Genomic DNA, 27,574 nt, shown 5'->3' with positions numbered 1-27,574 from the left:
GCAAGAGGACAGCGTGGAGCAGCAGCCTTTGGGGTTACACTTGCTGCAGATCGTGGAGCAACTGGGAGCCTGCTTTGGCTTCGGAGGGGATCTGCAGTGCCCATGGGTGTCACAGGGTGGGCAGTCCCCAGTAACGGAATCACAGCAACACAGACTCACAGGGCTGGGAAGGGCCCTCCAGAGCCCAGGGGGTCCAACCCCCTGCCAAAGCAGGGTCCCTGGGACAGGTCAGGGCTGGAATCTCTCCAGACAAGGAGACTCCACACCCCCTGGGCAGCCTGTCCCAGGGCTCCCTCACCCTCACCAGGAAGAAGTTCTTCCCCACATTGGGGCGGAACTTCCCGGGCTCCAAATACAACAGCTCTGGCTGGCACTCCGCGGCAGCAAGCCCGGGGCAGGGCGAGACCTCCTGGCCGGTGGCTCCTACTGCACACCGGGGGCACAGGGAAGCTGCGGCCCCGCCGCTCACCCCGCGGTCTGGCAGCGCTGCCGGGCCTCCGCCCCGGCGTGGCACCGCTCTCCGGGCAGGGCCGGACCGGAGGGGGCAGGGGGCCTCGTCCCTTCCTCCCCCGGTGCCGGGCGGGCGGGGGTTCCCGAGCAGGCCGGGGCCCGCCGTCCAGCCGCAGGGGCCGGCTCTGCCCGGCGCGGGGGCGGCGCTGGCGGGGGCCGGGCCGTGTCGGCGTCCCGCCCCTGCCGGGGCGGTGGCGGCGGCAGTTAACGAGCGGGGCGGCGCGGCGGGGCTGGCAGTGCCGGCGCGGAGCCGTGGGGAGCCCCGATCCCGCCGCGACGGTACCGGCAGAGGCGGCCGCGCCCATGGCGAGCAGCAGCAGCGGCGGCGGCGGCAGGTAGGGAGAGGCGGGGCCGGGCGGGAGGCCCGCTCCCCCGGCCATGGCGCAGACGGAGCCCCCTAAGGCGGCGCGGCTGTGGCGCGCCGCCGCCCTGCGCGCACCGAAGCTGCGGGGCGGCCTCGGCGAGCCAGACCCCGAACCGCAGCCGGATGCGGGGCCGCCGGGGGGGCCGCCGCCGCTGCCGGCAGCAGCAGCAGCAGCCGCCGCCGCCGCTGCTTCTCCTCGCCGCCCGCTCCCGGCCGCGGCCGCCTTGGGGGAGCTGGAATCGCTGAACCTGAGCGGGCGGGGGCTGGAGGAGCTGCCCGAAGAGGTGGGCGCCGCCCTGAGCGGGCTGCGGGTGCTGAACCTGCGGCGTAACCGTCTGGGCCGCCTGCCCGCCGCCGCCCTGCGCCACCTGAGCCGCCTGGCCGAGCTCGACCTCAGCCACAACCGGCTGCGGAGCCTGGGGGACGGCGGGGCGCTGGCGGGGCTGCGCGGCCTGCGCAAGCTGAGCCTCAGCCACAACGAGCTGGGCGCCGAGGGCCCGGGCCTGCCCGCCCGCCTGGTCGAGCTGGGCCACCTGGAAGAGCTCGACCTCAGCTTTAACCGGCTGCGCCGCCTGCCCGAGGGCCTGGGCCGCCTCAGGCACCTCCGCGCCCTCGACGTGGACCACAACCTGCTGACCGCCTTCCCCGCCCCGTTGCTGGAGCTGGCGGCCCTGGAAGAGCTCGACTGCTCCGGTAACCGGCACCTCGGGGCCCTGCCCGAGGGCATCGCCGCCCTCCGCCGCCTCAAGATCCTCTGGCTGAGCGGCACCGGGCTGGCGGCGCTGCCCGAGGGCCTCTGCCAGCTGAGTGCCTTGGAGAGCCTCATGCTGGACAGCAACCGGCTGCGGGCCCTGCCCTCTGGCTTCGGCAGCCTGCAGAGGCTCAAGATGCTGAACCTCTCCTCCAACCTGCTGGTGGAGTTCCCTGCTGCCATCCTGGCGCTGCCCAGTTTGGAGGAGCTCTACCTGAGCCGCAACCAGCTCACCCTGCTGCCCCCTCGCCTCTGCCAGCTTGCCCAGCTCCGTACCCTCTGGCTGGACAACAACTGCATCCGCTACCTGCCCGACTCCATCGTGCTCCTCCACAGCCTGGAGGAGCTGGTCCTGCAAGGCAACCAGATTGCCATCCTGCCTGACGGCTTCGGGCAGCTGTCCCGCGTCACCCTGTGGAAGATCAAAGACAACCCCCTCATCCAGCCCCCCTATGAGGTGTGCATGAAAGGCATCCCCTACATCGCTGCCTACCAACAGGAGCTGGCCCACTCCCAGCCTGCCGTCAAGCCCCGCCTCAAGCTGGTCCTCACGGGTCTGAAGGATGCGGGAAAGACCCTGCTGAGACAATGCCTCATGGAGGACGATGGGCAGGGGGAGGACGTGGGGAGTCTGGAGGCAGGGAGCAACCAGCCCCGAGGGTGCTCTGGGCAGCAGCAGGACACTGGGAGAGTGCCAGTTGGGTGTTGCCCCTTCCCAGAGACTCAGCGTGCTTCCTCAGCGCGTGTACCCACCACGCAGCAGCCGGATCATCTCCCGGTTGAGTTGCAGGACATCCCTTCTCCTGTGCCCTCTCATCGAGTGAAAGGGGAAACGCCATGCCCGGCACCCTCGCTGCCACCGAATGCCCCACGAGTACCATCAGGACTGTCAGGAGGCAGCAAGGGCATCGAGGTGACGGACTGGACAGCGGATGCGGAGAGGGGCCTGACATTCATTGTGTACGAGCTGGCGGGGGACCCGAGCTACGATGTGATCCAGTCTTTCTTCCTCTCCCCGGGAGCCCTGTATGTGCTGGTGGTGAATTTGAGTGCCTACGTCCCTCAGCACTTCTACCCCTCTGTGGGCTATTTCCTGCACTGGCTCGGTTCCAAGGTGCCCCATGCTGTGGTGTGCATGGTGGGAACCCATGCTGACCTCTGTGCGGAGCGGGAGTTGGAAGAGAAGTGTCTGGACATCCATCACCAGATCGCTCAGCAGGAGAAGAGGGATGCTGAGGGACTCCAGAGCTTAGTCCAGCAGGTGGACGAGGCTCTGGGACAGGACTTTGACCTGCGCTGCTCCAGCCCTCACGCTGCCTTTTACGGGGTCTCAGACAAGAACCTGCGGCGAAAGAAAGCCCAGTTCCAGTACCTTCTCAACCACCGCCCACAGATCCTCTCTCCAGTGCTGCCTTTCAGCTGCCAGGACCGTGTCCAGGTGCGTCGCCTGCGGGACAAGCTCCTCTCAGTGGCTGAGCACAGGGACATCTTCCCAAACCTGCACCGGGTGTTGCCCAAATCCTGGCAGGTGCTGGAGGAGCTGCACTTCCAGCCCCAAGCTCAGCAACTGTGGCTTAGCTGGTGGGACTCTGCTCGGTTGGGCTTGCAGGCAGGGCTGACGGAGGATCGGCTCCAGAGCGCCCTGTCCTACCTGCACGAGAGTGGGAAGCTGCTTTACTTTGAGGAGCACCTCACCTTGAGGGAATACGTGTTCCACAACCTGCCACGGCTCATTGACATCCTCAACATCTTCTGCCAGCGGGATGCCACCGTGCTGCTCCAGAAACTGCTCAGCGACACCCACATCGACGAGCTGAGGGCCACTCAGCTCCATCATTACGTGGAGGGCTTCTTGCTGCACGGCCTCCTCCCCGCCCACGTTACCCGCCTCCTCCTTAAACCCCACATCCAGAGCCGGGAGGATCTGCAGCTCATCCTGGAGCTTCTGGAGAAGATGGGGCTCTGTTACTGTGTCAACAAACCCAAGTGCAAGCCCTTGAACGGCGCGGCCGCTTGGTACAAGTTCCCCTGCTACGTGAAGAACGAGGTGCCCCACGCCGAGGCGTGGATCAACAGCGCCAACCTGAGCGGCCAGTCCTTCGTGGTGGAGCAGCTGCAGATCGAGTACAGCTTCCCATTCATCTTCCCACCCGGCTTGTTTGCCCGCTACAGCGTCCAGATTAACAGCCACGTGGTTCAGAGGTCAGATGGCAAATACCAGATCTATGCCTACCGGGGAAAGGTGCCCGTGGTGGTGAGTTACCGGCCTGCCAGGGGAGCTCTGCAGCCAGATACTCTGTCTATTGCTAGTCATGCCTCCCTACCAAATATCTGGACAGCTTGGCAAGCTATCACCCCTTTAGTGGAAGAACTGAATGTCCTGCTCCAGGAGTGGCCGGGCCTGTACTACACTGTGCACGTCCTCTGTTCAAAGTGCCTTAAAAGAGGGTCACCTAACCCACACACTTTTCCAGGTAAGGCACAAGCCCACCTTGTTTTTGGCCTCTTCTGGAGCTCTGTCCCTCCTGAAGGGAGTTTCATGTTGTTAAGTCTTAGCTCTGTATTATTTTTATTTTTTTACTCTCCTCTGTTCTAACTCCCCTGGTGATTTGAGTCATGAGAGAAAATATTAGGGTAGCTCCAAGGAGACAGGCTTAAAATAACCCTATTCTGAGACATGGAGGGTGTTACATCCCCCTTTGTCGGTGCTTTTTGGGGTTTGGCCCTGGGCATCCATGGTGCCATTGTTGGAAAGGCCCTGACCTGTCCTTCTCCTTGTTCTGATTCCTCCAAAAGGCACTGCGGGGTTTTTCCCACCCCCATCCCAATTCCCTTTGCCCTGTGGCTCCTCCATCCTTGGTGCTGCTTGCAAATGCAGATAGAGACACCCAAAAACCTGCAGGTGTCCAGTCCTCCCTCCTCTTCCACCGTCCATCCCCAAAACCTGGGCTGTGCTGCAGCTCCTGCCTGCAGGGAAGCAGACAATGGGTGGTTGGTCTCCGTAGCCCCGTACAAACAGCCCTGTCTGGAGCAGGAAGCCTTCCTCCCCAGCCACAGAGGGTTACTCCTCCTCCTTTGTTTAAGCCACCTAGAAGCCATCCCCAGACTGCGTGTTTCAGAGCTATTCTTGAGAGCAATCGTTATCCTTCCCCTCTTTCCCCTTCATCTAAGGAGAGAAGCGTCATCTCCTGCCTCTGGTATGTGACTGGTTGTGGGGCTTTTTAAAGCTGCCTCCTCTGAAGTTGGGGTTTTATCAGTGCTGGTTTCCAGCAGCATCTGGTTTACTCTGTGTATGTGCAGGTCCCGTGTGCTCCCTGCTCCGCTGCGGTTGCTCTGGGGGCTCTGGGGGACATGGGAAAGGTGTTTTAGGCTGTAAATCTGTGTGAAAGCAAAATGTGCTCTGACTGCAGAGCAGTGCCTGTTTTACGTGTGCCCTCACCCCCCTTCTCCCCCCCCCCCCATGTTGGGAGTGTGACAGAGCATTCTTCATTTACTGAACCTGTGAGCGAACCGGGGTGGGATGTGAGTTAAGGCAACCTGGTGGTGCTGGGTTAGTTCACAGCCAAATGTGAATCATAGAATCCCAGACTGGTCTGGGTTGGGAGGGACCCCAGGGAGCACAGAGCTCCAACCCCCTGCCACAGGCAGGGACACCAACCTCCAGGCCTGGAGCTACACAAGGTTGCCCAGGGCCCCAGCCAACCTGGCCTTGAACACCCCCAGACACGGGGCACCCACCCCCTCTCTGGGCAGCCCCTTCCAGCCCCTCACCACTCTCTCTGCACAGAACTTCCCCCTAAGATCTCCTCTAACCCTTCCCTCCTCCAGCTTCACCCCATCCCCCTTGTCCTGCCAGTCTCTGCCCTTGAACAAGCTGATTCCTCTCCTGTTCCTCTGCTCCCTTCAGGGATGGGAAGGCTGCACTGAGGTCCCCCCACAGCCTTCTCTTCTCCAGGCTGAACCAGCCCAGCTCCCTCAGCCTCTCTCCGTAGGGGAGCTGCTCCAGCCCTCTGAACATCTCCGTGGCTCCTCTGCCCCCTCTCCAACAGCCTCACATCTCTCTTGCCCTGGGGGCCCCAGCTCTGGACACAGGACTCCAGCTGGGGCCTGACAGGGCAGAGCAGAGAGGGACAATCCCCTCCCTGTCCCTGCTGCCACCCCTCTGCTGATGGAACTCAGGATCCCATTGCCCTTCCGAGCTGCAGGAGCCACTACTGGCTCATATTTTGGTGGGGGTGTTTTGGTTGTGGTTTTCTGTTTGATTGGGGTTTGATTTGGTTTTCATTTAGTTTTGGGCTTGTTTTTTCCTCTGGATGTTGTAAATAAGGCAGTGCTCTTTGCTCCTCAGCCCGCATCCTGGCTCTGCTGACAGCATCTCCCTCTAACCCTGCTGGCTTATGTAAGAGCCCAGGGAGTGAGCCTGTGTGGGGTGGGAGCTACATGCTGGGTCTTGCTACTGACTCGGTGCTTGGAGCAACGTGATCTCCTTTCCAAAAGAACCCAAAGACTAAAAAAACCCCCACAGAACCTCTGAAAAAACCCAAACCCAACAAACCAACCAAAGAAACCCCACCAAAATCAGCCCAGACAGCGGACTCTAAGTGTAGGTGTGCTGGGTGGCTGGTGTGTAACTCAGATCTGCAGTCAGGAAGCTGCTTTTTATAACCCAGGAGCACTTTGTGGCTGAGCCTTCTTCCTTCCCTGCTGAGGAGATGATGCTTTAGAAGTGAAATGGGAAGAGGAGACAGGCTGTCTGCGGATGATTGATAACTTTGCTGGCTGGTGACAGTGGGTCTGGAAGCGTTAAGGGGGGCACTGCACCCCAAGGGCCTTTTCCTTTGTGTTTTGCTGTGCCCTAGCTGTTTCCTTAGGGGTGGGAAGGGTTTGCTTCCCCCAGGAGCCAGCTTGGGTGTGCTGGGAAGGGGAGACACAGTAAGTGGTGCATTCTTGGGCACAGGAGGAGCAGGGGGTTGTGTGCCAGCCTCCAGATGCCACCTGGGTGATGCTGCTTGTGGAAAGGGGGTTTCCAAAACTCTCCAGGGGACAAGCTGGACCTGGCTGCCAGGAGTCAGGATCCCCAGTGGCCCTGCTTGGGGCAGGGGGTCTCTGTCTTAACGCAAACCCTACGTGAGCCTATCTAGGGGAAGAGCATGCCAAGGAGAACGATGTGTTTCAGAGGCAGGGCTGATCTTGGGGAGTACTGAAGAGTGATTAAAGGCTGCAGTTAATTGAGAAACCTCCTTGTCTCCTTGGATGATGCTTCAGTCTCACCCAGCTATGGCCTGGATCGCATGGAAAAGGTGAAGCATCGTTTGGCTCAGGTGGGCTGTATCTATCCATATCTGCTCCAGGAGTAACAGGCTCCTGTGGAGCCCCTAAATGACAGCTGTGAAGCTGAAGACCTTTTTTCTTTGTTTCCCCTCCTGATTTTGCTGATCAGAGGGCGAGAGTGTTTAAAGGTGTGGTGCTCAGTGCAAGGGAATCATGGTTGGCATCACAGGAGCTGAGCCTCACGCTGAGGAAATGCAGAGTGAGGGAGGTGTCTGTCTCTTCTCAAGGTCTTCAGAGGAAATCCCTGGTGAGCACAGCACTGCTGATACTTAAATAGGGCCGTGGTCTTTTTGGGATTGCACTGAAGAACAGCTCTGCAGCCTGTTGACCTTAATAAGGGAAATATTTCTGTGGAGACACTGCCAGATTTCTGCTCAGAAATGGAAGTGCAGTCTGGTTACGTGCCTGGTTGTGCAATCCGGGTCGTCAGCCCTGAAATCGCTGGAATCCCCTTCAAAGAGGGGACTTGCTGATGAATTGAGGATTAATCCTTGCTTTTCCTTCCCTTTCCCTCCCCACACAGTACTGTGTCCAGAGCTGGGGCCCCCAGTGCAAGAGAGATGTGGGGCTGTTGGAGAGGGGGCAGAGGAGCCACAGAGATGCTCAGAGGGCTGGAGCAGCTCCCCTACAGAGAGAGGCTGAGGGAGCTGGGCTGGTTCAGCCTGGAGAAGAGAAGGCTGTGGGGGGACCTCATTGCAGCCTTCCCATCCCTGAAGGGAGCAGAGGAACAGGAGGGGAATCAGCTTGTTCAAGGGCAGAGACTGGCAGGACAAGGGGGATGGAGTGAAGCTGGAGGAGGGAAGGGTTAGAGGAGATTTTAGGAGGAAGTTCTTTGCAGAGAGAGTGGTGAGGGGCTGGAAGGGGCTGCCCAGAGAGGGGGTGGGTGCCCCGTGTCTGTGGGTGTTGAAGGCCAGGTTGGCTGGGGCCCTGGGCAACCTTGTGTAGCTCCAGGCCTGGAGGTTGGTGTTGCTGGCTGTGGCAGGGGGTTGGAGCTCTGTGCTCCTTGGGGTCCCTCCCAACCCAGACCAGTCTGGGATTCAGTGATTCTGTGTGAGCACACTCCATGGCTTTCATGGATATTGCACTTAAATCCTCTCAGCAAAGCTAGCGTGCACACAAGTGGTTAATAAGAATTGAGATTCTGGATTCAGTCTGCTGAGGATTTATTGCAAACAGGGAATAAAAGTGATGCAAAATGCCTCCACAGGGCCCTTTTAAGGAAGTTTTCATGTTTGAACTGGGTTTTGTAGCTGGGTGAAGCAGTAACTGAGTTGGCATCTGAGCTGGAATCTCAGTGTGCTTGGAGGCTGCAGTCATCCTCTCAGCTGCTAAGTGTGGTGTGCTGAATTATTTAGTATATTTTCTTCAACATTTGCAGTATATATAAATAAAAATCACCCTGGTGGGCTAAGGCAGGAGTATCCCTGCTCTGAGGGACCAAGGAGAAGCCCCTTGGACTGAGGGGAAGCCCCTGGATCAAGAGGAAGCCCCTGGACTGAAACGTTTTAGGTTGTTCAGGTGTCTTGGGATTGGGGGTTGGAGGTGCTTTGCCACCTGTCTGGTACCAGACACTTGGGCTTTGTTTGCTCAACTCCATCTGGGTTTTCCAAGCCTTCACATGCACCTGCTGCCTGCTTGGCTGCTGTCCCCTCTTGCCCTGTGCTGTGCTGGTCTGGGCCATCCTGGGCTCTTCCAGGCTGGGGTCTGCACAAGGTGTCCTGAGGTGTGGTCAGTTTGAGGTCTGGGGGGAGGGGGTCCAGTGATTTTCTTTTATTCCTGCCTGGGAAGGCATCTGTATGACCCCAGGGGCTTTGTCCCTTGCAGAGAACATGGGGAAATGCTGTCCCAAGCAAGACAAGATGAGCTGGGTCTTCACAGATAAAAAATGTGACAACAGACAGAGAGGCACAGGCAAAGGTACCACATGTGAGCCTCACAGCCCTCTCCAGAAGACCACTGCAAAGCTCTCCAGGAGCCTTGAGAGCTGCTGGAGGACTGGAGAGAGGTCTGCTGGGGAGAGGAAGTGCCCATCTACCTGCCTGGCTGCCCCTTTCCTAAGGTGTCAGAGCAGGGAGGAGGTGATGAGCCTCTTCACTGCCCATCTTCACGTGGAAGGGGAGCAGAAGCAAAGACTATGTGCTGGTCACCTTCATGGCTGGAGATGGAGGTGTCAGAGTTCCCCTGTGAGACTCTGTGTGGTGGCCAGAGCAGAGCTAAATCTAGGCCACCTTATGCGTGTGATTCCAAGTGAATCACCCTCCCCATCCTGCGTTGGAGTCAGAAACAAGCCTCTACTCCCTTGGTGGCTGGATGGAGGCAGGAGAGGGAGAGGTGGAGGATCCCATGGTGTGTCACGCTGTAAAGTCCCTTCTGTGCCCAGAAGGGAGCGAGTGGGACTGGTTCGGTCAGGAGGGCTCAGAAATTGCTCCAAAATCTGAGCTGCTGCTCAATGAGAGGCTAATGCCAGGTATCTGATTGTTCTCTGTAATTAAATCGTGAGTGGCTGGGATATTTTCACAGGCAGTGGCAGTTGAACACCTGCCTGGTGCAGAGCCCAGTCAGCAGCCTCTCACTCTCCCCATCTGAGGGTGGAGTCTCTTCCAAAGCCTGACTTTGGAAGCAGATGCTGCAGCAGTTTCGGGGATGCTGTCACGCTCTCCTGAAGGTTGTGGCTTCAGCAGAGTGGTGTGATGTAATCAGAGACAGAAGGGTAAGGCTTGAGCACAGTGGGATGATCTGGGGGGCAGGAGGAAGCTGGGTGAGGTGCTGTGGTTCAGGAGAACAGCAGTCACTGACCTTAGGGAAGCATTAGCACTGGATGTTGAGCTTCCCAACAAGAGCTGATCTTGGGGCTGCTGAAGTGACAGCCCTGAGAGCTGTGACTTGTTCTGTGTATCACCAAATCCCAGGCTGTATGAGTTGGGAAGGGACCTTCAGAGGCCATCTGGTCCCACCCTGCAGTGAGCAGGGACATCTTCACTAGAGCAGGTTGCTCAGAGCCCCATCCAGCCTGACCCTGAATGTCTCCAGGGATGGGGCCTCCACCACCTCTCTGGGCACCCTGGGCCAGTGTCTCACCACCCTCAGAGGGAAGAGCTTCTTCCTAATGCCCAACCTAAATCTCCCCATTTCCAGATCAAACCCACCCCACCTCGTCCCATCACTCCATGCCCTCAGGAACAGTTCTTCCCAGCTTCCTACAGACACCTTTCAGGGACTGGAAGGGGCTATAAGGTCCCCCTGGAGCCTTCTCTTCCCCAGGCTGAACCAGCCCAGCTCTCCCAGCCTGGCTTCACAGGAGAGCTGCTCCAGCCCTTGGGTCAGAGAGAGTGGTGAGGGGCTGGAAGGGGCTGCCCAGAGAGGGGGTGGGTGCCCCGTCCCTGGGGGTGTTCAAGGCCAGGTTGGCTGGGGCCCTGGGCAACCTTGTGTAGCTCCAGGCCTGGAGGTTGGTGTCCCTGCCTGTGTCAGGGGGTTGGAGCTCTGTGCTCCTTGGGGTCCTTTCCAACCCAGACCAGTCTGGGATTCCCTGGCGAGCTCAGCATGAGCCGTGTGACAGCTGTTTGTTGAGGTAGTCGCTTCTCTGGGCAAGTTCATTAGACATGGTGCTCTGTAAGGATCAGATGCAACCGTGAAGGTGAGTAACCCCTGGAGCACAACGAAGTTGCAGCTCAAATCCTGTTCAGACCTGCCCTGTCCTGCCACACACACACAAGGAGGTGATACTTGAATCCTCTGGGAAGGAGCTATGTTGTTGCTGATCCAGACTGTGCTGGGGAGATGGAGGCTGCTGCTGGGCCAAGTGCCTCTCTATAAGGCCCCTTATGAAAGCAATACCAGGACATCTTCCCCTTCACCCAGTTTAGGGTGACACTTGGGAAGCGTCCAGTTTAGCTGAACATTTTTATTTATGTTACATGAGAGGAAACACAGAGCTTTCAGACTGTTCTGGGAGGTGTCCCTCCTCCTTCTCGTTGTGCACATCACTTTCTGTAGAGTTTTTTGGCTTTCCTTGTGACAGCATCACAGGAGGAAACATCCTGGGGTGCATCCAGCCCAGCACCACCAGCTGGGCCGGGGAGGGGATTGTCCTCACCTCCAGTTCTGGGGGCAGGTTTGGGGCACAGAGCTGCTGGAGAGTGCCCAGAGGAGGCAGTGAGGATGGGGAAGGTCTGGAGGGGAAGGCTCCCCAGGAGAGGCTGAAGGCCCTGGGGTTGCCCAGCCTGGAGAAGAGGAGGCTGAGGGGAGACCTCACCCCGGTCTGTGGCTTCCTGCCGAGGGCAGCGAAGGGGCAGCGCCGATCTCTCTCCTCTCTCTGGGGCCCAGGGCTGGAACCCGAGGGGACGGCGTGAAGCTGCCAGGGGAGGGTCAGGCTGGGTGTCAGGAAGAGGTTCTGTGCTGAGAGGGGGGTCGGGCGCTGGCACAGGCTCCCCAGGGAAGGGGTCCCAGCCCCGAGCTGGGCTGAGGGCAAGAAGCGTCTGGCCGCTGCGCTCAGTGCCCTGCGCTGCCTGGGCTGGGCTGTGTGGAGCCAGGAGTGGGACTGATGGGCCTGAGGGGGCCCTCCCAGCTCAGGGGGTTCTGGGGTTCTGTGACTGATCTGTGCACAGTAACTCTGGTGTCTCTGTGGTGAACTCCTGGAGCATGTTCTTTGCATTTGGAGGTGGTGTTTCCTTCTCCAGGAATGTCCCTTGGACATACCCTGCCCTGCAGCAGGGTCGGGTTATGACAAGCTTCCTAAAAAATCTCAATTAGCCCTGGTTTCCACAGCACCAAAATCTCCAGGGTTTGGCTTGAGGCAGAGGTGCATGATCTCATTTTCTTGCCCTGTATCTAACTCCTGTTCCTGCCACGTGAAACCCCACAGCAGCACACTACTGGAGCACCTCTGTCAGATGCAGGATGTGGGTATGGATGGCAAGCAGTACTATCAGAAATACTGCATTTTCATTCCTCTCATTAAAGATCTCAGGCCAATCAAGAATGAATCACCCAAAAATGGGGCTGGGTGCAGTGATCCCATCTGTCATCATCTCATAGTGACCCTGCTGATAGTTGTATTTGGATCTTTGCACCCTCCCTCTGTATTTATGTTGTGTGTTACCCTCTAGTGCACGTGTCCTCTACCTGCCCAGCTATCTGTCCAACTGGTGGCCTTTGGACCTTGCAGGGTTACACCTCAGCAGCTAGTCAGGTGTGACTGTGTATATTGTGAGGTGTGAGAGGTTCAAGGGATTTATGTCCCATCTGTTTGGGTTTTTCCCTCAAAAAGGGCTGAGCAGCTGGGCCTTTGTCCGTATGGGAGCAAAGGGAACTTGGAGCAGCTACCTAAGTGAGGTGTCTCCTTCCTTTTGTAACTCCTCATCCTCTTCTCTCTGTGAAGGGGGGAGTGGTGATGTTCCTTAGTGTGGGGATTTGGTCATGACAGGACCCAGAGGAGCCCAGAGCAGAAGGGATGGTAGGGAGGCATGCTTTGGGAGCTCTGCATTGCAGAAGGCACCTGGCCAATCCCAGACTCACCAGGGGTTGCCCAAGGGCATGAGGAATTGCAAATCCAGACAAACTGGTGTCAGACTGAGCAACAGCTGTGTGCTGCCAAGCTTTGGCTCCATGGGGAGCTGCCCTGAGCCCAGACTGGTTTTAAAGAGCACTGGAGGTCCAAGGGTACAGCTGCTGGCTTGGCTTGTGCTGCCTTAACGTGGGCTTTGAGACAGTTAGCCCCCTGCCACCTTTTGAGTGGCTTCGTCTTACACCACCACATCGCTGGGCAGCCCGATGAGGAGCAAGTGGTGAGAGCTGGAATGTTCAAAGCAGTTCCCAGGTCATCTTTTGGGTGGGTTGGCTTTTCTGGGGAAGCCTCTGCTGGGCTGCACCTTCAGGAAGCCAACATGCTGTGTCCAGGGAGCAAACAGACCTCCCAGGATGCTGGGACATCACAGGATCACAGAATGTTTGGAGCTGGAAGAGACCTTGAAAACTCATCCAGTCCCACCCCCTGCCAGAGCAGGATCACCCAGACTAAATCCCACAGGGACACAGCCAGGAGGGTTTGAATGTCTCCAGAGAAGGAGACTCCCCAGCCTCTCTGGGCAGCCTGGCCCAGGGCTCCCTCACCCTCACAGGGAAAAAGTTCCTCCTTATGTTCCCATGGAACCTCCTCTGCTCCAGCTGCACCCGCTGCCCCTGGTCCTGTGGCTGCCACCCCTGAGCAGAGCCTGGCTCCAGCCTCCTGACTCTCACCCTTCACATACTGATAGACAGTGATGGGGTCACCCCCCAGGCTCCTCCACATCCCAGGTGGGGAGAGAGGCACAGGCTGGGAGAGCAGGAGATGGAGGGTTTGCCATGTGTTTTCTCTCCTGCTCTGTGTGGTGCTGCTTCCCCCCATCCTGCTGCAGAGCTACTGGATGAGCTGAAGCAGAGGGCGCCTGATGGCAGGGCTCCAAACCAGGGAGCACAGCGAGCTCCAGGCCTACTTCCACGCATTGCATAACCAGGCGAGTTCCCAGCTCCCAGTGGGTTCCTCCCCATCTTCCTTTTGAACAGGCTCCCTCTTTGAGAGAGATCTTGATGCTCTTATTGCAGATAATGATATGAACAATCTTCATGTCCAAATGCTTATCAAAGCAGCTAAATTTAGGAAAGCCATGGAGAAAGAGCTTCTCCTTCCTGGAATCTGACATAACAGCTTCTTGGTCACTGTTATTTTTACCATGGAGCATCTTAAGTCTTAGTTGAGCACAAAGTCATGGATACAGTGCCAAAGACACTTGTTTCTGTGAAGTGAGGTGGTCATGCTGCAGCTCTGGGGCTCTGAGGGCATCTTGCTCAGGCTGAGCTCCTGCCAGTGCTGGGTTGTGGCTGTGCTGCTCGGTAGAAGGTCTGTGGATCTCCTCACCACACTTTGGGGCTGAGGGACCTGTGAAATGGTAGCAGCGAGCCCTTCGCTCTGATAGCCAAATATCAGATAGCTCTGATAGCCAATAACTCTTTCAGGGTCTTGGAGGGGGGAGTGATGGCAGGGGAGATGGGTGTTAACAGGCCCCATCCAAATTCTAGGAGGACCAGTGTAGCGGAGATGGTATCTCACCGGCACCAAAGTAGAGACAGCTGTATGTGCAGTGGGAATTCATGTGGGGACCAGTCATACTTCTGGTTTCACTGGTGTCTTGTACACAGACTTCCTTTAGCTGTAAGTACCCTGTTACCAACCAGGACTGAGCCACACAGGACCTTGCTGTCCTCCTTGGAGTGAGGGGCCCAGAACTAGACACAGCACTCAGGGTGAGGCCTCACCAAGGCCAAGTCCATCTCCTCTCACCACATCCTGTTCACCTCTGTGGTTTGGGTTTTTTTTTAGGTTGTGTTAATCAGAATCTGTACGAGTCACTAACTTGAGCCTGGTCTTGCCTTGTGGGGCCAATTTTCTTAACATGACCTTCACTGCAGGCACTCAAAAATGAGCATCTGTGTATGTATGTAATGCACTAGACTCTGTTTTGCTGTAGAACAAAGATGGGACTTATTTCAAAGGAGGACAAGGAACAAGTTAAAAATAACCCAGGCGGCTTCAAAAGCCCGGTGCCAGCTTTCTCTAACAAAAGATGACAGAGAATGGTATTTTATTTTCCTTTCCGATCCCAAAGGAAGGTTCCCAAACTTCTCTTTCATCCAAAAAAGTCTTTGTTTTGGCTCAGCCTTTGAGGCACAAACATGCTGCTTGGGAAATGATGCACATGAGACTCAGCTCCTGAGCATTTATTCTAGCATCTTACCCCAGGAAGGCTCCAAGCTGACCGCAGCAGCCACTTGCTGAGCTGAATTATTTAGGGAAGCAAACATGGGTTAAAATCCTGCCTAAAATCCAGGAGGGATCACTTGGAAGTCTGCAGGGCCTGCACACACATGGTCCCCTGAGAAATGGCACCCTTCTCCTTGTTAAAGCTGGCATGGAATGTCACCAGTGCTTGGTCACAGGCTTCTGCTTCCTCAGCGTGAGCAGGACCCCCTACCCAAAACCCCCAGCAGTGCAGGTCGGGGTACATGGATCTGAGGGATCTGTAGGGAGGATAAAGCACATGGGAGCTTCATTCCCCTCCCACACTGCCACAGAGCTGGGCAGAAGGACTGGAGAGGCCCGCAGCTCAGGGCAAGGCCTGCAGCTCAGGGCAAGGCCCGCAGCTCCAGAGCAAGGCCCGCAGCTCCAGGGCAAGGCCTGCATCATCTACCCTGTCACCTGCTGAACGTTTCTGCACAGCTCTCCTCCCCAAATTGAGAAAGAAAAGAATTCTTGCTCAGCAGACCTCCAGGAGGTTGCAGCAATGGCATCTCTTAGAATACCTGGGATGGAAGAGACCCTTTAGATCATCGAGTCCAACCACAGCCTCACCCTGCCCAGCCCACCTCTAGATCATGTCTGGAAGGACTTCATCCACAACCTTTCAAATCCCTCCAGGGATGGGGACTCCACCACCTCCCTGGGCAGCCTGTTCCAATGACTGACAGCCCTTTCAGTACAGAAATGCTTCCTGATCTCGAACCTAAATTTTCCCTGGGGCAATTTGAAGCCATTAAAATTCCCTGTGTCCCAACTGTCTGCCTTCACTCCCATCTAAACGTGACAGCGGGCATGGGACCTTCACAAACGAGGCAGAGGACAGCTGAAGCAGGGCATTTGAAAGCCACACAGAGCCAGCTCTAACACAGGAGCCCACCTCAAATAAATCCCCACCCAACAATAAAGAAGTCCAAAGGTTTGAATTACATGTTCACGCCACCAAGAGCTCCAGCAGCCATGATTCCAGCTGGGTATTTTAGAGCCTAGGATGAGGCTGCACTTTGAGTGCTGGGTCCAGTTCTGGGCACCTCACTTCAAGAAGGACCTGGAGGTCCTGGAGTGTGTCCAGAGAAGGGCAACCAGGCTGGGGAAGGGGCTGGAGGGCAAATCCTCTGAGGAGCAGCTGAGGGAGCTGGGGGTGTTGAGCCTGGAGAAGAGGAGGCTGAGGGGAGACCTTCTCCCCACCTCCCCTGCCCTGCCAGGAGGGTGCAGAGAGGTGGGCGATGGTCTCTTCAGCCAGGGGACAGGAGATGGGACGAGGGGGAATGGGCTCAAGCTGCCCCAGGGCAGGGTCAGCTCAGCTGGGAGGGAAAAGTTCTTCCCTGGCAGAGTTGTGGGGCTGTGGCACAGGCTGCCCAGGGAGGGGGCTGAGTCCCCAGCCCTGGGTGTGTTTAACAGCCGGGGAGATGAGGTACTGAGAGATCTGGGTCAGCACAGGACAGGGACGGTTGGACTCCATGGGCTTAAAGGGCTTTTCCAACCTGGTGGGCCTGGGATCCTGAGTGAATTTCTCACCAGAGCTCCAGTTTGTTGTGATACAACAAACTCTTGCTGTGTGGCACACCCATGGCCAGTCTCCAGGTCACGAAACACCCCCAGCTCCCAAGCCTTTGGGTCACACAGGCTTTGAACATCACTCTCCTCCTCTGGGATACACTGAGTGTGCCCAGCTCCATCAGAGCTTTGGGACCAGGACCTGCCCATGAAGTTGTGTCTCTGCTGCAGAGGCACTTTGGCCTCTTGCTCTGTGCTGCTTTATCCCTGTTGCATAATACAGTGTGATGTGGATAATCCCATCATTGTTACAAAAGGATTTAAAACTCCTTTTTAATCAGAAATCATTTTTAATAAAGCTTTGCCTTGCTTGGAGGACCCTTCTCTTAGCTTGCAGGAGTTGGAAGGGGGAGCCAGGTCCTGGAGAAGGGCTGCAGGTGCCTCTTGCTCTGCTGAAGTCCGGGGCTTTGAGATTCATTTCCACAAGCACTGAGTGTACAAGATCCTTATGTGTGCAAACAGGCTTAGCCAGCAGGTCTGTGCTTTGCTGGATTCTTCCCCTCCCAGAGTGAACATTTGCTGGGATGGAGGGAAGAAAAGGCTGCCTTAGTCCAGCCTGGCTGGTGTTCCCCCTTCAAACTCCTCTGGCCACACTGGTGGCCTTCCAGGGCCTCCTGCATCTCAGACCAAACTCTAGTCCTGGACAGAGCACAGCAGAGGAGGTGATGCTCTTTGCTTCTAATGGTGTTTTGTGGGAATTGGTGATTGATCTTCCTTGTTTGGTTGCTGCTGTGTTGTTGTATTGTGGGAAGCATGCTGTCAAAAACAGCACTGATCTGAGTAGCTCTGAAAGATGCTGTCTTCTCCTCCTGCTTTCCTGGCAAGAGCCATGTCTTGAGCTCAGAGCAAGCCTGGTTGAGGCCTGAACTCCAGCCCTGAACAGCCTTTGAGAGCAGAGATCCTGCCTGTTCCTGCTTTTCTACTGTCAGTTGTCCTCAATCTTGGGGTCTGACTATGTCCTTTTGGATCAGTGCAAGTAAATGCCTTGGAAGATTGAAGGTGATTTCTTCCCAAGAGAGATCCCTCCAAGGGGATCTATCTGCATTGGGCATGTCCAGAGAAGAGCCAGCCAGCTTGCAGTCCAGGTGAGACTGTGAAACACCTGCAGGAGAGGGAACCAGGGCTGCTCTACAGGTACAGTAGGTACCTCGGAGTTCTCCACCTGGAAGAAAGCTGGAAGTAGTGGAGGTTGGCAGCACAAGTTATGGGGCCAGAAATGAGCCAAGCTCTGTCCTGGAGTCCCGTGGTGGAGCAGGCAGCTCCTGGGAAGGTGCAGGGAAGGTAAAAGAGATGATGGAGTAGTGAAATGTTCTCCTGGCAGTGCTCTGGTCTCCCTGGATAGCTGCTGAGCTCTTCCCAGCCCCAGGGCTCCTTCCTCATTCGGTAGCAACCATGACTGCTGCAGAAGCAGTTTATAAACAGCAAATCCTGATGCTGCAGTTTATTTTTGGGCACTGAGAACCCCAGAGCAGATGGCATTTAGCAGGCAGAAGGAGTTAAGGAGCGAAGGGATTGTTTCAGAGCTTGCATGACTCGCCGGCTTGGAAGGCGTTCCGGTGGCCCAATAAAGACTGGTAGGAGTTGGCTTCAGCAGAGGTAGTAAAACACCCTGTGAAATCCATAAATAAGCAGTTTCCCATGGGGAAAAGGTGTTTGTAAGCAGAATTCACTCACTGGCTTGGGATACAGCTCTTAGCTATCACCTAGGGTCTGCTAGGGACCCTGCTTTGGCAGGAGCTTGGACCTGATGATCTCTCGAGGTCCCTTCCAGCCCCCACGAGTCTGTGATGCTGTGTGATTCCGTTCAGATCCCAGGGAACCAGAGTGGTCGGAAGGGAATGGTGATGTGGTTGGAAGTGCTGAGGGATCACTGAAAAAGGAGGAATTAAAAAGAAAAATGATGTAAAAACATTAGTTCTCATCCCCACTATAAAAGGGGACAAGTAGGAGAAGGTTCTGTAAAGCTCTTGATTGTACAAGGACAGACAGAGCTTTGTTCTTGACCATTGAGCGGTGCAGAGCCAGCAGCTCTCTCAGACCTCAGACAGCTATTTTGGTAATAACAGAGGTACTTTAAACCAAACCAACGGGGATGTTTGGACACAGAAATCAATTCTCTTCCTCTCTTGGCATAGGGAAACTCAGGCTCTGAGTGGAGTGCTGCTTGGGCACTGCTGTGTGCACCACCGGCCGTGCTTCTGTAGGAGACACCAGCTCTACCCATGAGACCGAGAGTTGGCCACTAATCTCTTGATTTCAGCCAGGTAGCTTCACCTAAATCTACATCACACTCTGTCTCATGAGAAGGCTGACTGAGCAGGAGCCAGCAGTGTGCCCGGGTGGCCAAGAAGGCCAAGGGCATCCTGGCTTGTGTCAGAGCCAGCGTGGCCAGCAGGTCTGGGGAGGGGATTGTGCCCCTGGGCTGGGCACTGGGGAGGCTGCACCTCGAGTGCTGGGTCCAGTTCTGGGCCCCTGACTCCAAGAAGGACCTGGAGGTGCTGGAGCGTGTCCAGAGAAGGGCAACCAGGCTGGGGAAGGGGCTGGAGGGCAAATCCTGTGAGGAGCAGCTGAGGGAGCTGGGGGTGTTGAGCCTGGAGAAGAGGAGGCTGAGGGGAGACCTTCTCCCCACCTCCACTGGCCTGCCAGGAGGGTGCAGAGAGGTGGGCGATGGTCTCTTCAGCCAGGGGACAGGAGATGGGACAAGGGGGAATGGGCTCAAGCTGCCCCAGGGCAGGGTCAGCTCAGCTGGGAGGGAAAAGTTCTTCCCTGGCAGAGTTGTGTTGTCCTGGGTAAGCACAGGACAGGGACGGTTGGACTCCATGGGCTTAAAGGGCTTTTGCACCCTGGTGGGTCTGTGACAGGGGTGTGACAGCTTTGGCATCACTGGTGGGACAGGTGGGCTCGTGGCCGGTGGGAATTGCAGCCGTTCGTCCTGACTGCGGTGTGGAGCGGTGGGGTGGGTGCTCAGAGGGGGGAGCAGACAGCTTGGGGCTGGCTCCAGCTCTCTGCCCAGTAGAGCCAGAAGGCTCTCACAGCAGATACAGCTGAAAGAGGTGAAATTAAAAATACTCAGAAGGTAGATGCTGGGCTTGAGTGCTCAGTGACAGGCCTGTTTCTATTCTGGGATGAGGCTAATTCGTGCTGAGCTCATTACACCGTGACTCTCCCTTAAAATGCCTTGACAGTCAATTTGGTTGGAACTAATAAGGTCCTAAAATGTTAATGAAGCAAATCAATTTTTCATGGCTTTGTACAGCAGTCATCTGAAGTGCTGCCTTGCAGCCTGACAACCCAAGGAGCTTTTCAGATAGGAGAAGGGCAGCAAAACACTCAGCGGTTTGGAAGATGCTTTGTTTTCTATCTCAGGTTTCCTCCAGTGCTCCCCCTTATTTTCCTGACCCTTTACACTGTGGTCATTTCCCTTTGGTCACCTCCTTGTGGAGGTGGCTTGCTCACACATTTCCCAAGGAGAAGAAGGATGGAATACCCAGTGGAAGAGGCAGCAATGAAGCTGGAAAAAGGAGGCTACTCACGCTCAATCATAGAATCCCAGACTGGTCTGGGTTGGGAGGGACCCCAAGGAGCACAGAGCTCCAACCCCCTGCCACAGGCAGGGACACCAACCTCCAGGCCTGGAGCTACACAAGGTTGCCCAGGGCCCATCCAACCTGGCCTTCAACACCTCCAGGGACGGGGCACCCACCCCCTCTCTGGGCAGCCCCTTCCAGCCCCTCACCACTCTCTCTGCAAAGAACTTCCCCCTGAGATCTCCTCTAACCCTTCCCTCCTCCAGCTTCACTCCACCCCCCTTGTCCTGCCAGGCTCTGCCCTTGAACAAGCTGATTCCCCTCCTGTTCCTCTGCTCCCTTCAGGGATGGGAAGGCTGCAATGAGATCCCCTCACAGCCTTCTCTTCTCCAGGCTGAACCAGCTCAGCTCTCTCAGCCTCTCTTCAAGGAGAACTGTGGAGCTCTGACCTTCTGGAGAAGGTTTCTTGCGTGACATGCAGGCTCTGCCGTGAGGAGGGTATTAATAATTCATAGCAATACAGATCAGAGCTCCCTGTGCACAGTGCTGGAGAAGAAGCTCATCCATCACATGCAGCAGTGTTTGTAGGAAGCAGGTCATTCCTTTCATCCAGAGTGGTGAAGATGAGATTTAAGTGGCACAGAGTAGAGGCAGGCTTGGTGTGAGACAGCATCTCCTTCCCCCTCCTACTGCCAAGGCTCCTGATTCCTCATCTGCTGCAGTCTCCATGTGTGAGGGTGTTCCCCAAGATTGGAGAGGAGGGGGAAATCTCTGCACGAGGCTCCTCAGCCCATACTGAGCTGCGATAGGTTTGGTTTGATTGTCTGAGTTGTCAAGCTGGTGAAGCTCAAACCAGCCAGCAGCCAGGCAGAGAGGCTGTACTTTCTCCAGCCCCCCTTGAATGAAGGGGGTAGGACTTTTAAACTGGAAGAGGGCAGGGTTGGATTAGACATTGGGAAGGAATTCTTTACTCTGAGGGTGGGGAGGCCCTGGCACAGGGTGCCCAGAGAGGCTGTGGCAGCCCCTGGGTCCCTGGCAGCGCTCAAGGCTGAATTGGATGGGGCTTTGGGCACCCTGGGCTGGGGAGGGGGGGTGTCCCTGCCCATGGCAGGGGCCTGGAACTAGATGGGCTTTGAGGTCCCTTCCAACCCAAACCTGTCTGTGATTCTATGACTGTGTGCCACACTGAGGGGTGTCCTGGGACCGGGACCTCTCTGGTGAGCAGTGCTTTCTGACAGCTGCTGGAAACCCGAATGGATTAAAGCTGAGGAGGGAAGTGTTAGAGGAGATATCAGAAGGAAGTTCTTTGCAGAGAGAGTGATGAGGGGCTGGAAGGGGCTGCCCAGAGAGGGGGTGGGTGCCCCGCCCCTGGGGGTGTTCAAGGCCAGGTTGGCTGGGGCCCTGGGCAACCTTGTGTAGCTCCAGGCCTGGAGGTTGGTGTCCCTGTCTGTGGCAGGGGTTGGAGCTCTGTGCTCCTTGGGGTCCCTTCCAACCCAGAGCATTGTATGGGATGGCTGCAATGAGGTCCCCCCACAGCCTTCTCTTCTCCAGGCTGAACCAGCCCAGCTCCCTCAGCCTCTCTCCGTAGGGGAGCTGCTCCAGCCCTCTGAGCATCTCTGTGGCTCCTCTGCCCTCTCTCCACCAGCCCCACATCTCTCTTTTGCACTGGGGGCCCCAGCTCTGGACACAGGACTCCAGCTGGGGCCTCCTGAGGGCAGAGCAGAGAGGGACAATCCCCTCCCTGTCCCTGCTGCCACCCCTCTGCTGATGGAGCCCAGGATCCCATCGCCCTTCCCAGCTGCAGGAGCCACTGCTGGCTCATGGGAAGTGTCTCACCCACCAGAACCCCCAGGTCCTGCTCAGCAGGGCTGCTCCCCAGGAGCTCTTCTCCCAGTCTCTATCTATGTCTGGGATTCCTCCATGTGTTCTGGCAGCTCTGGGAGACAGGAGATGATTAGATGGGCTGGAGCAGAGCCTCCCACCCTGCTGCTCAGTGCAGCTGTGGCAGCAGGAGCTGTGGGAAGGCAAAGGCTCTGGGTGGGGAGGATTTATCCTCCCTGCGTGCAAGCCCTGCGCTCTTGTCAGGCAGCCAAGCAGACTCAGAGCTGGACTTGTCTGGCTGCCAGCGTGGAGTAACCCAACGCTCCTGCAAGGATCTGCCTTGCCTTGCTGTCAGCCTCCCTCCTCACTCCAATTTGTCAGGGCTGCCTGGGGTTTCACGGGTGTTTCCTACAGGCGGGTGAACCATGTTTCACAGCACCCATGGGGCTGCTTGCTGGCACGCACCCAGAGAGGCACCCCACCCCTGTTCTCCATACATCATGGGCAGAAGGACTAATGTACCTGACTGTGCTTGGCCAGCAGTTGTACAATGACACTCTGCTGTGCTCCTGGGCACGTACAGCAGTGGAAATCACAGAATCACAGACTCACAGGGGTTGGAAGGGACCTCCAGAGCCCATGGGGTCCAAGCCCCTGCCAGAGCAGGGTCCCTAGGACAGGTCAGGGCTGGAATCTCTCCAGACAAGGAGACTCCACACCCCCTGGGCAGCCTGTCCCAGGTCTCCCTCACCCTCACCGGGAAGAAGTTCTTCCCCACATTGGGGCGGAACTTCCTGGGCTCCAGCTTGAGGTCATCGGCCCTTGTCCTGTCCCCACAGACCCTGAGAAGAGGCTGCCCATGTCCCCCTGTGTGCCACCCTTCAGCTATTGATCCCCATTGATCAGATCCCCTCTCAGGCTGCTTCTCTCCAGGCTGAACAGCCCCAGCTCACTCAGCCTTTCCTCGCAGGGGAGATGCTCCAGGCCCTTCATCCCCTTCGCAGCCTCCGCTGGACTCTCTCCAGGAGACCCCTGGCTGTTTTGTCCCAGGGAGCCCAGACCTGGACACAACACTCCAGGTGGGGCCTGACCAGGGCAGAGCAGAGGGGGAGGATCCCCTCCTTTGACCTGCTGGCCACGTTTCTTCTGATGTCCCCCAGGATCCCATTGGCTTTTTTGGCCCCCGGGACACACCGCTGGCTCATGGCCACCCTGTCACCCACCAGGACCCCCAGGTCCTTCTCTGCAGAGCTGCTTTCCAACAGGTCACCCCCAGTCAATGTCTTCCTCGTGCTCTGGGTGCCATACACAGTTGAGCTCTGTCCAGCACAAGTGGTTATCCTTGTGGCCCCAGCACAGGGGCACCAAGGTGATGGAGGGAGTGGAACCCCTTCCTTGTGAGGAGATGCTGAGGGAGCTGGGCCTCTTTAGCCTGGAGAAGAGGAGCCTGAGGGGTGACCCCATCACTGTCTATCAGTATGTGAAGGGAGAGAGTCAGGAGGCTGGAGCCAGGCTCTGCTCAGGGGTGGCAGTGACAGGACCAGGGGCAGCGGGTGCAGCTGGAGCAGAGGAGGTTCCATGGGAACATAAGGAGGAACTTTTTCCCTGTGAGGGTGAGGGAGCCCTGGGCCAGGCTGCCCAGAGAGGCTGGGGAGTCTCCTTCTCTGGAGACATTCAAACCCTCCTGGATGTGTCCCTGTGGGATTTAGTCTGGGTGATCCTGCTCTGGCAGGGGGTGGGACTGGATTGTCTCCAGAGGTCCCTTCCAACTCCTGACGCTCTGTGATGCTGTGATCCTGTGAATAATCTTAGGGATGATGACTTACCTCTAGGGTTTGTTCTTCAGAAACTCAGCTGCCTGAGCCTTCAGCTCTGAGACAGAGCAGCTGGAGTGTCAGTTAAAACCTCAGTGATTTCCCTGGAAGTCGACATTAAACCAAGGGCACGTCGAGAGGAGGACGTGCTTCATGGGTCATGCACACGCTGTCACAGGGCAGCCTCTCAGAGGGGCCAGGCAGAACTGGGCTTTCCAGTAAAATCAGTGACATGCTTGTGAAGGAATGTGCAGTCAAAATACCCACTGGCCAGTCCGTACATGGGGATGGAGCAAGTTCTGCAGACACAGCTGCTCCAGCCACGTTTAAACTCACAGTGAAACCAAGCAAGTGCCACCGCGTGCCAGGCACTTCATTTGATCTCCTCCTTCCCACCTTCCTGCAGCCCTGGAGGCTTTTTATTCCTAATCTCCTGCAGTTTGAATAACTTCTGAATATAGGTGTGAAGTTTCTGAAGCCTCCAAGAGATGGGGAGCTGCATCCAAGTGGTGTTGGCATCCAAGTAGTCATTTAGCAGGGATGTCAAGTGTGATTTAGGAAGTTATGGCTGGTTCAGCACTGTGATGAGCTTGTGCTGCAAAGATGAGCAGTTTGCAAGGACCAGGGGAGGAGAACACTGTGGTGGGATGGTAGTGGGACATTCTTTAACTGGGAGGAATAGGAAGGATGGGCAGGTGACCTTCTGTCCAGCTGGAATGTGGTGGATCCCGTAGAGCAGCTGTGAGATGAGTCTTCTGGGGAGCAGCGTGTATGTCAGGGGGAATGGGATGTGCCGGGGGGGCTGGAGAAGGTGTGGATGGAGCTGGGGACAGGTCAAGGTGAGCTTTATCCCAAAGGCAACCTAGAGGGAAAGGTAAGACCATAAAGACCAGGAGAGCTGGGGGAAGAGCTTCAGGAAGCAGGGTTTGCCTGCCCATCAGGCTTCTGTTTTAGCCTGGGGCAATCTCCTCTGCTTGGGAACTCTCCATCTCAGGCTTCCCGAAGCGGGGAGGTGGAACTGGGAATGAAGGTGTGGACAGACAGGCCGGTGGTGCTGCGCTCCTGGTTCCAGATCAAATGGATCTTAGATCCATATAATGATACCCTGGGTTTGTGACTCACCTTCCCAAGGCTCCCAGGAGGAGCCAACCTTGGACTGGGAACCTCGGAATCGCCAGGACACAGAGCTTGAGGGATATGATGCTGCTTTTGGGCGGTGTGTGACAGGTCCCCTAATTGAGGACGCTGCCCTGCAGAGGTCCCACTTGGAATTGCAAATGGCATCACGATGCTCCTGGTTCAGGAGACATGGCTGCGTGGCTTGAAAAGCTGCTCTGCTGCTTCCAGGCTGGGCATGGGTGTGAGAGGAGGCCAGATCTTCAAACCATGGGGGCACACTGGAGTTGCTGGACACAGAGGTGGGGTACATCTGAAGGGGACCTCTGTGTGTGTGTTCCCTGCTGAGCCTCCCCTCTGCTGTCGTGATAGCAGGCAATGTGTCCTTGTGTTGGGAACACCAAGGGGGTTTAGATGTGCTTTGCCCTGGAAGTGAGAAGGGAAACGGGTGAGGAGAGGAGAAGGGAGATGGGGCGAGGAGGAGAGGGAAATGGGGAGAGAAGAAAGGAAACAATGTGAGGAGAGGAGAAGGGAAACAGGCTGCCCAGGGCAGGGTCAGCTCAACTGGGAGGGAAAAGTTCTTCCCTGGCAGAGTTGTGGGGCTGTGGCACAGGCTGCCCAGGGAGGGGGCTGAGTCCCCAGCCCTGGGTGTGTTTAACAGCTGGGGAGATGAGGTACTGAGAGATCTGGGTCAGCACAGGACAGGGACGGTTGGACTCCATGGGATTAAAGGGCTTTTCCAACCTGGTGAGGCTGGGATTCCATGATTCTGTTCTGGCAGCTCAAAGCAGCACACTATGCTGTGCTTGGCCAGCCATGGCAGAGGAGATGGGTCCCTCCAGCTCCTGGGTAGCTCCAGCTCAGAAATCACAGTACTGGACAGCCACAGCTGCTCAGGGATGGAACAGGAGGTGACATACAGATTCAGAAAAGGCTGATCACACTTGTCTGTGGTGATTTGACGTCCTCCCTAGAGTTTCTTAGGGGAGAAATACCAAAGTGATGCTAAAATCATGCCTGTGGCACTGCTTTCCAACCATCTATCCGGTTCATGCCAAAGAAGGTGGTCATGGCAGGATTCTTGTGGCATAGAATCATAGAATCCCACACTGGTGTGGGTTGGGAGGGACCCCAAGGAGCACAGAGCTCCAACCCCCTGCCACAGGCAGGGACACCAACCTCCAGGCCTGGAGCTACACAAGGCTGCCCAGGGCCCCAGCCAACCTGGCCTTCAACACCTCCAGGGACGGGGCACCCACCCCCTCTCTGGGCAGCCCCTTCCAGCCCCTGCAAACTCTCTCTGCAAACAACTTCCCCCTAAGATCTCCTCTAACCCTTCCCTCCTCCAGCTTCACTCCATCCCCCTTGTCCTGCCAGTCTCTGCCCTTGAACAAGCTGATTCCCCTCCTGTTCCTCTGCTCCCTTCAGGGATGGGAAGGCTGCAATGAGCCTTCTCTTCTCCAGGCTGAACCAGCCCAGCTCCCTCAGCCTCTCTCCATAGGGGAGCTGCTCCAGCCCTCTGAGCATCTCCGTGGCTGCTCTGCCCCCTCTCCAACAGCCCCACATCTCTCTTGCACTGGGGGCCCCAGCTCTGGACACAGGACTCCAGCTGGGGCCTCACAGGGCAGAGCAGAGAGGGACAATCCCCTCCCTGTCCCTGCTGCCACCCCTCTGCTGATGGAGCCCAGGATCCCATCACCCTTCTGAGCTGCAGGAGGCACTGCTGGCTCATGTTAAGTTTGTCATCTACCAGAACCCCCAAGTCCTTCTCAGCAGGGCTGCTCTCCAGGAGCTCTTCTCCCAGTCTGTATCTGTGTCTGGGATTCTTCTGGCCCAAGTGTAGCACCTGACACTTGGCAGTGTTGAACCTCACTAGGTTCACCTGGTCCCACCTTTCCAGCCTGTCAAGATCCCTCTGGATGGCTTCCTTTCCTTCTAGGATGTTTACCACACCACTCAGCTTCTGATGCTTCAGGTCAGCTGCTTCCATTTCATGGAGATTGAAGATAAATTGCTGCATCCCATCTGCCCCAAAGCCTAATTAAAACACTCCATCTCATTAAGGCTCCATCTAGACGCTACGAATCCCCCAGGAGCTCTCAAGCCTGTGTGCAGGGATTCAGAGCAGAGTCAGGAAAGATGGCATGTTACATTTGGGTGGAGCAGCACATCTCCAAGCTGTGATGGGCAGGACATTCACCATGGTTACAGGGATGAGTCCTGCTTGGGTCCAGGACCAGGAAGCCCTCATACAGTACTCACTTGCATTAGTCATGGACCTTTATTTGGCATGGGATGGCATATTAAAGGCAACAATTGTGGAAAAAAACCCTGTTTTGCTAATTGTTAAACATTTTCCTCCTTTGCTTCTTCACAGGAGAACTGCTGAGTCAGCCCAGACCAGAGGGACTGACGGAGATCATCTGTCCCAAGAACGGCAGCGAGCGAGTGAATGTTGCCTTGGTTTATCCCCCAACTCCTACTGTGATCAGCCCCTGTTCCAAGTGAGAGCTGAAAGCAGCACCCCCCCCTGTTCCCTTGTCAGCAGAACCCCAAAAGCCTACCTGAAATGTGTTTTACCTGGAAGGAAGAAAGAAAGGAAAGGGGAAGGAAAAGGGAAGGAAGGAAAGGGGGAAGGAAGGGGGGCAAAGGGGGAAAGGAAAAGCAAGGGGGAGGGAAGGAAGGGGAAAGGGAAGGGGAAGGGAGGAGCGAGCCCCTCTCAAAGGACAGGAGGCACAGTCAAGCAGGTTGAGGTGTTTCCTGAGCTGTGTGGTGGCTCAGAAGAAATGCACAGCAGGCAGGCCAGGCCAGGAGGTCACACAATAGGGGTTAGGTTTGGGTAGAGCGGGACTTCAGGAGGTCTCTGTCTACCTCCTGCTCCAAGCAGGGCCACCTTCAGCTGGGTCAGGTTGTTTGGGACTCTGTATAGACAGGGGTTGATGACTGCCAAGGATG

The 27,574-nt window shown here is 56.6% G+C and overlaps 1 protein-coding gene across 2 annotated transcripts; it reads left to right on the top strand.

Moving 5' to 3' along the window:
- Nucleotides 1–888: 888 nt before the first annotated feature.
- On the top strand, nt 889–27,127 carry MFHAS1 (multifunctional ROCO family signaling regulator 1; the record flags this gene model as incomplete). Of its 2 annotated transcripts, XM_084266987.1 has the most annotated exons (3): nt 889–2,285; nt 2,526–4,099; nt 26,997–27,127. In XM_084266987.1, 3 exons carry the CDS (start codon nt 889–891, stop codon nt 27,125–27,127), a joined length of 3,102 nt encoding a protein of 1,033 aa, XP_084123113.1. The 2 variants fall into 2 exon arrangements, with proteins under 2 accessions (XP_084123113.1, XP_084123112.1); XM_084266986.1 differs by having other exon boundaries at nt 889–4,099.
- Nucleotides 27,128–27,574: the final 447 nt, after the last annotated feature.

This window comes from Gallinula chloropus (genome assembly GCF_964237585.1).
Source record: "Gallinula chloropus genome assembly, chromosome: 7".
Lineage (NCBI taxonomy): Eukaryota > Metazoa > Chordata > Aves > Gruiformes > Rallidae > Gallinula > Gallinula chloropus.
Note: the sequence above shows the minus strand (reverse complement) of the source record. Positions and strands in the feature narration are given on the sequence as shown.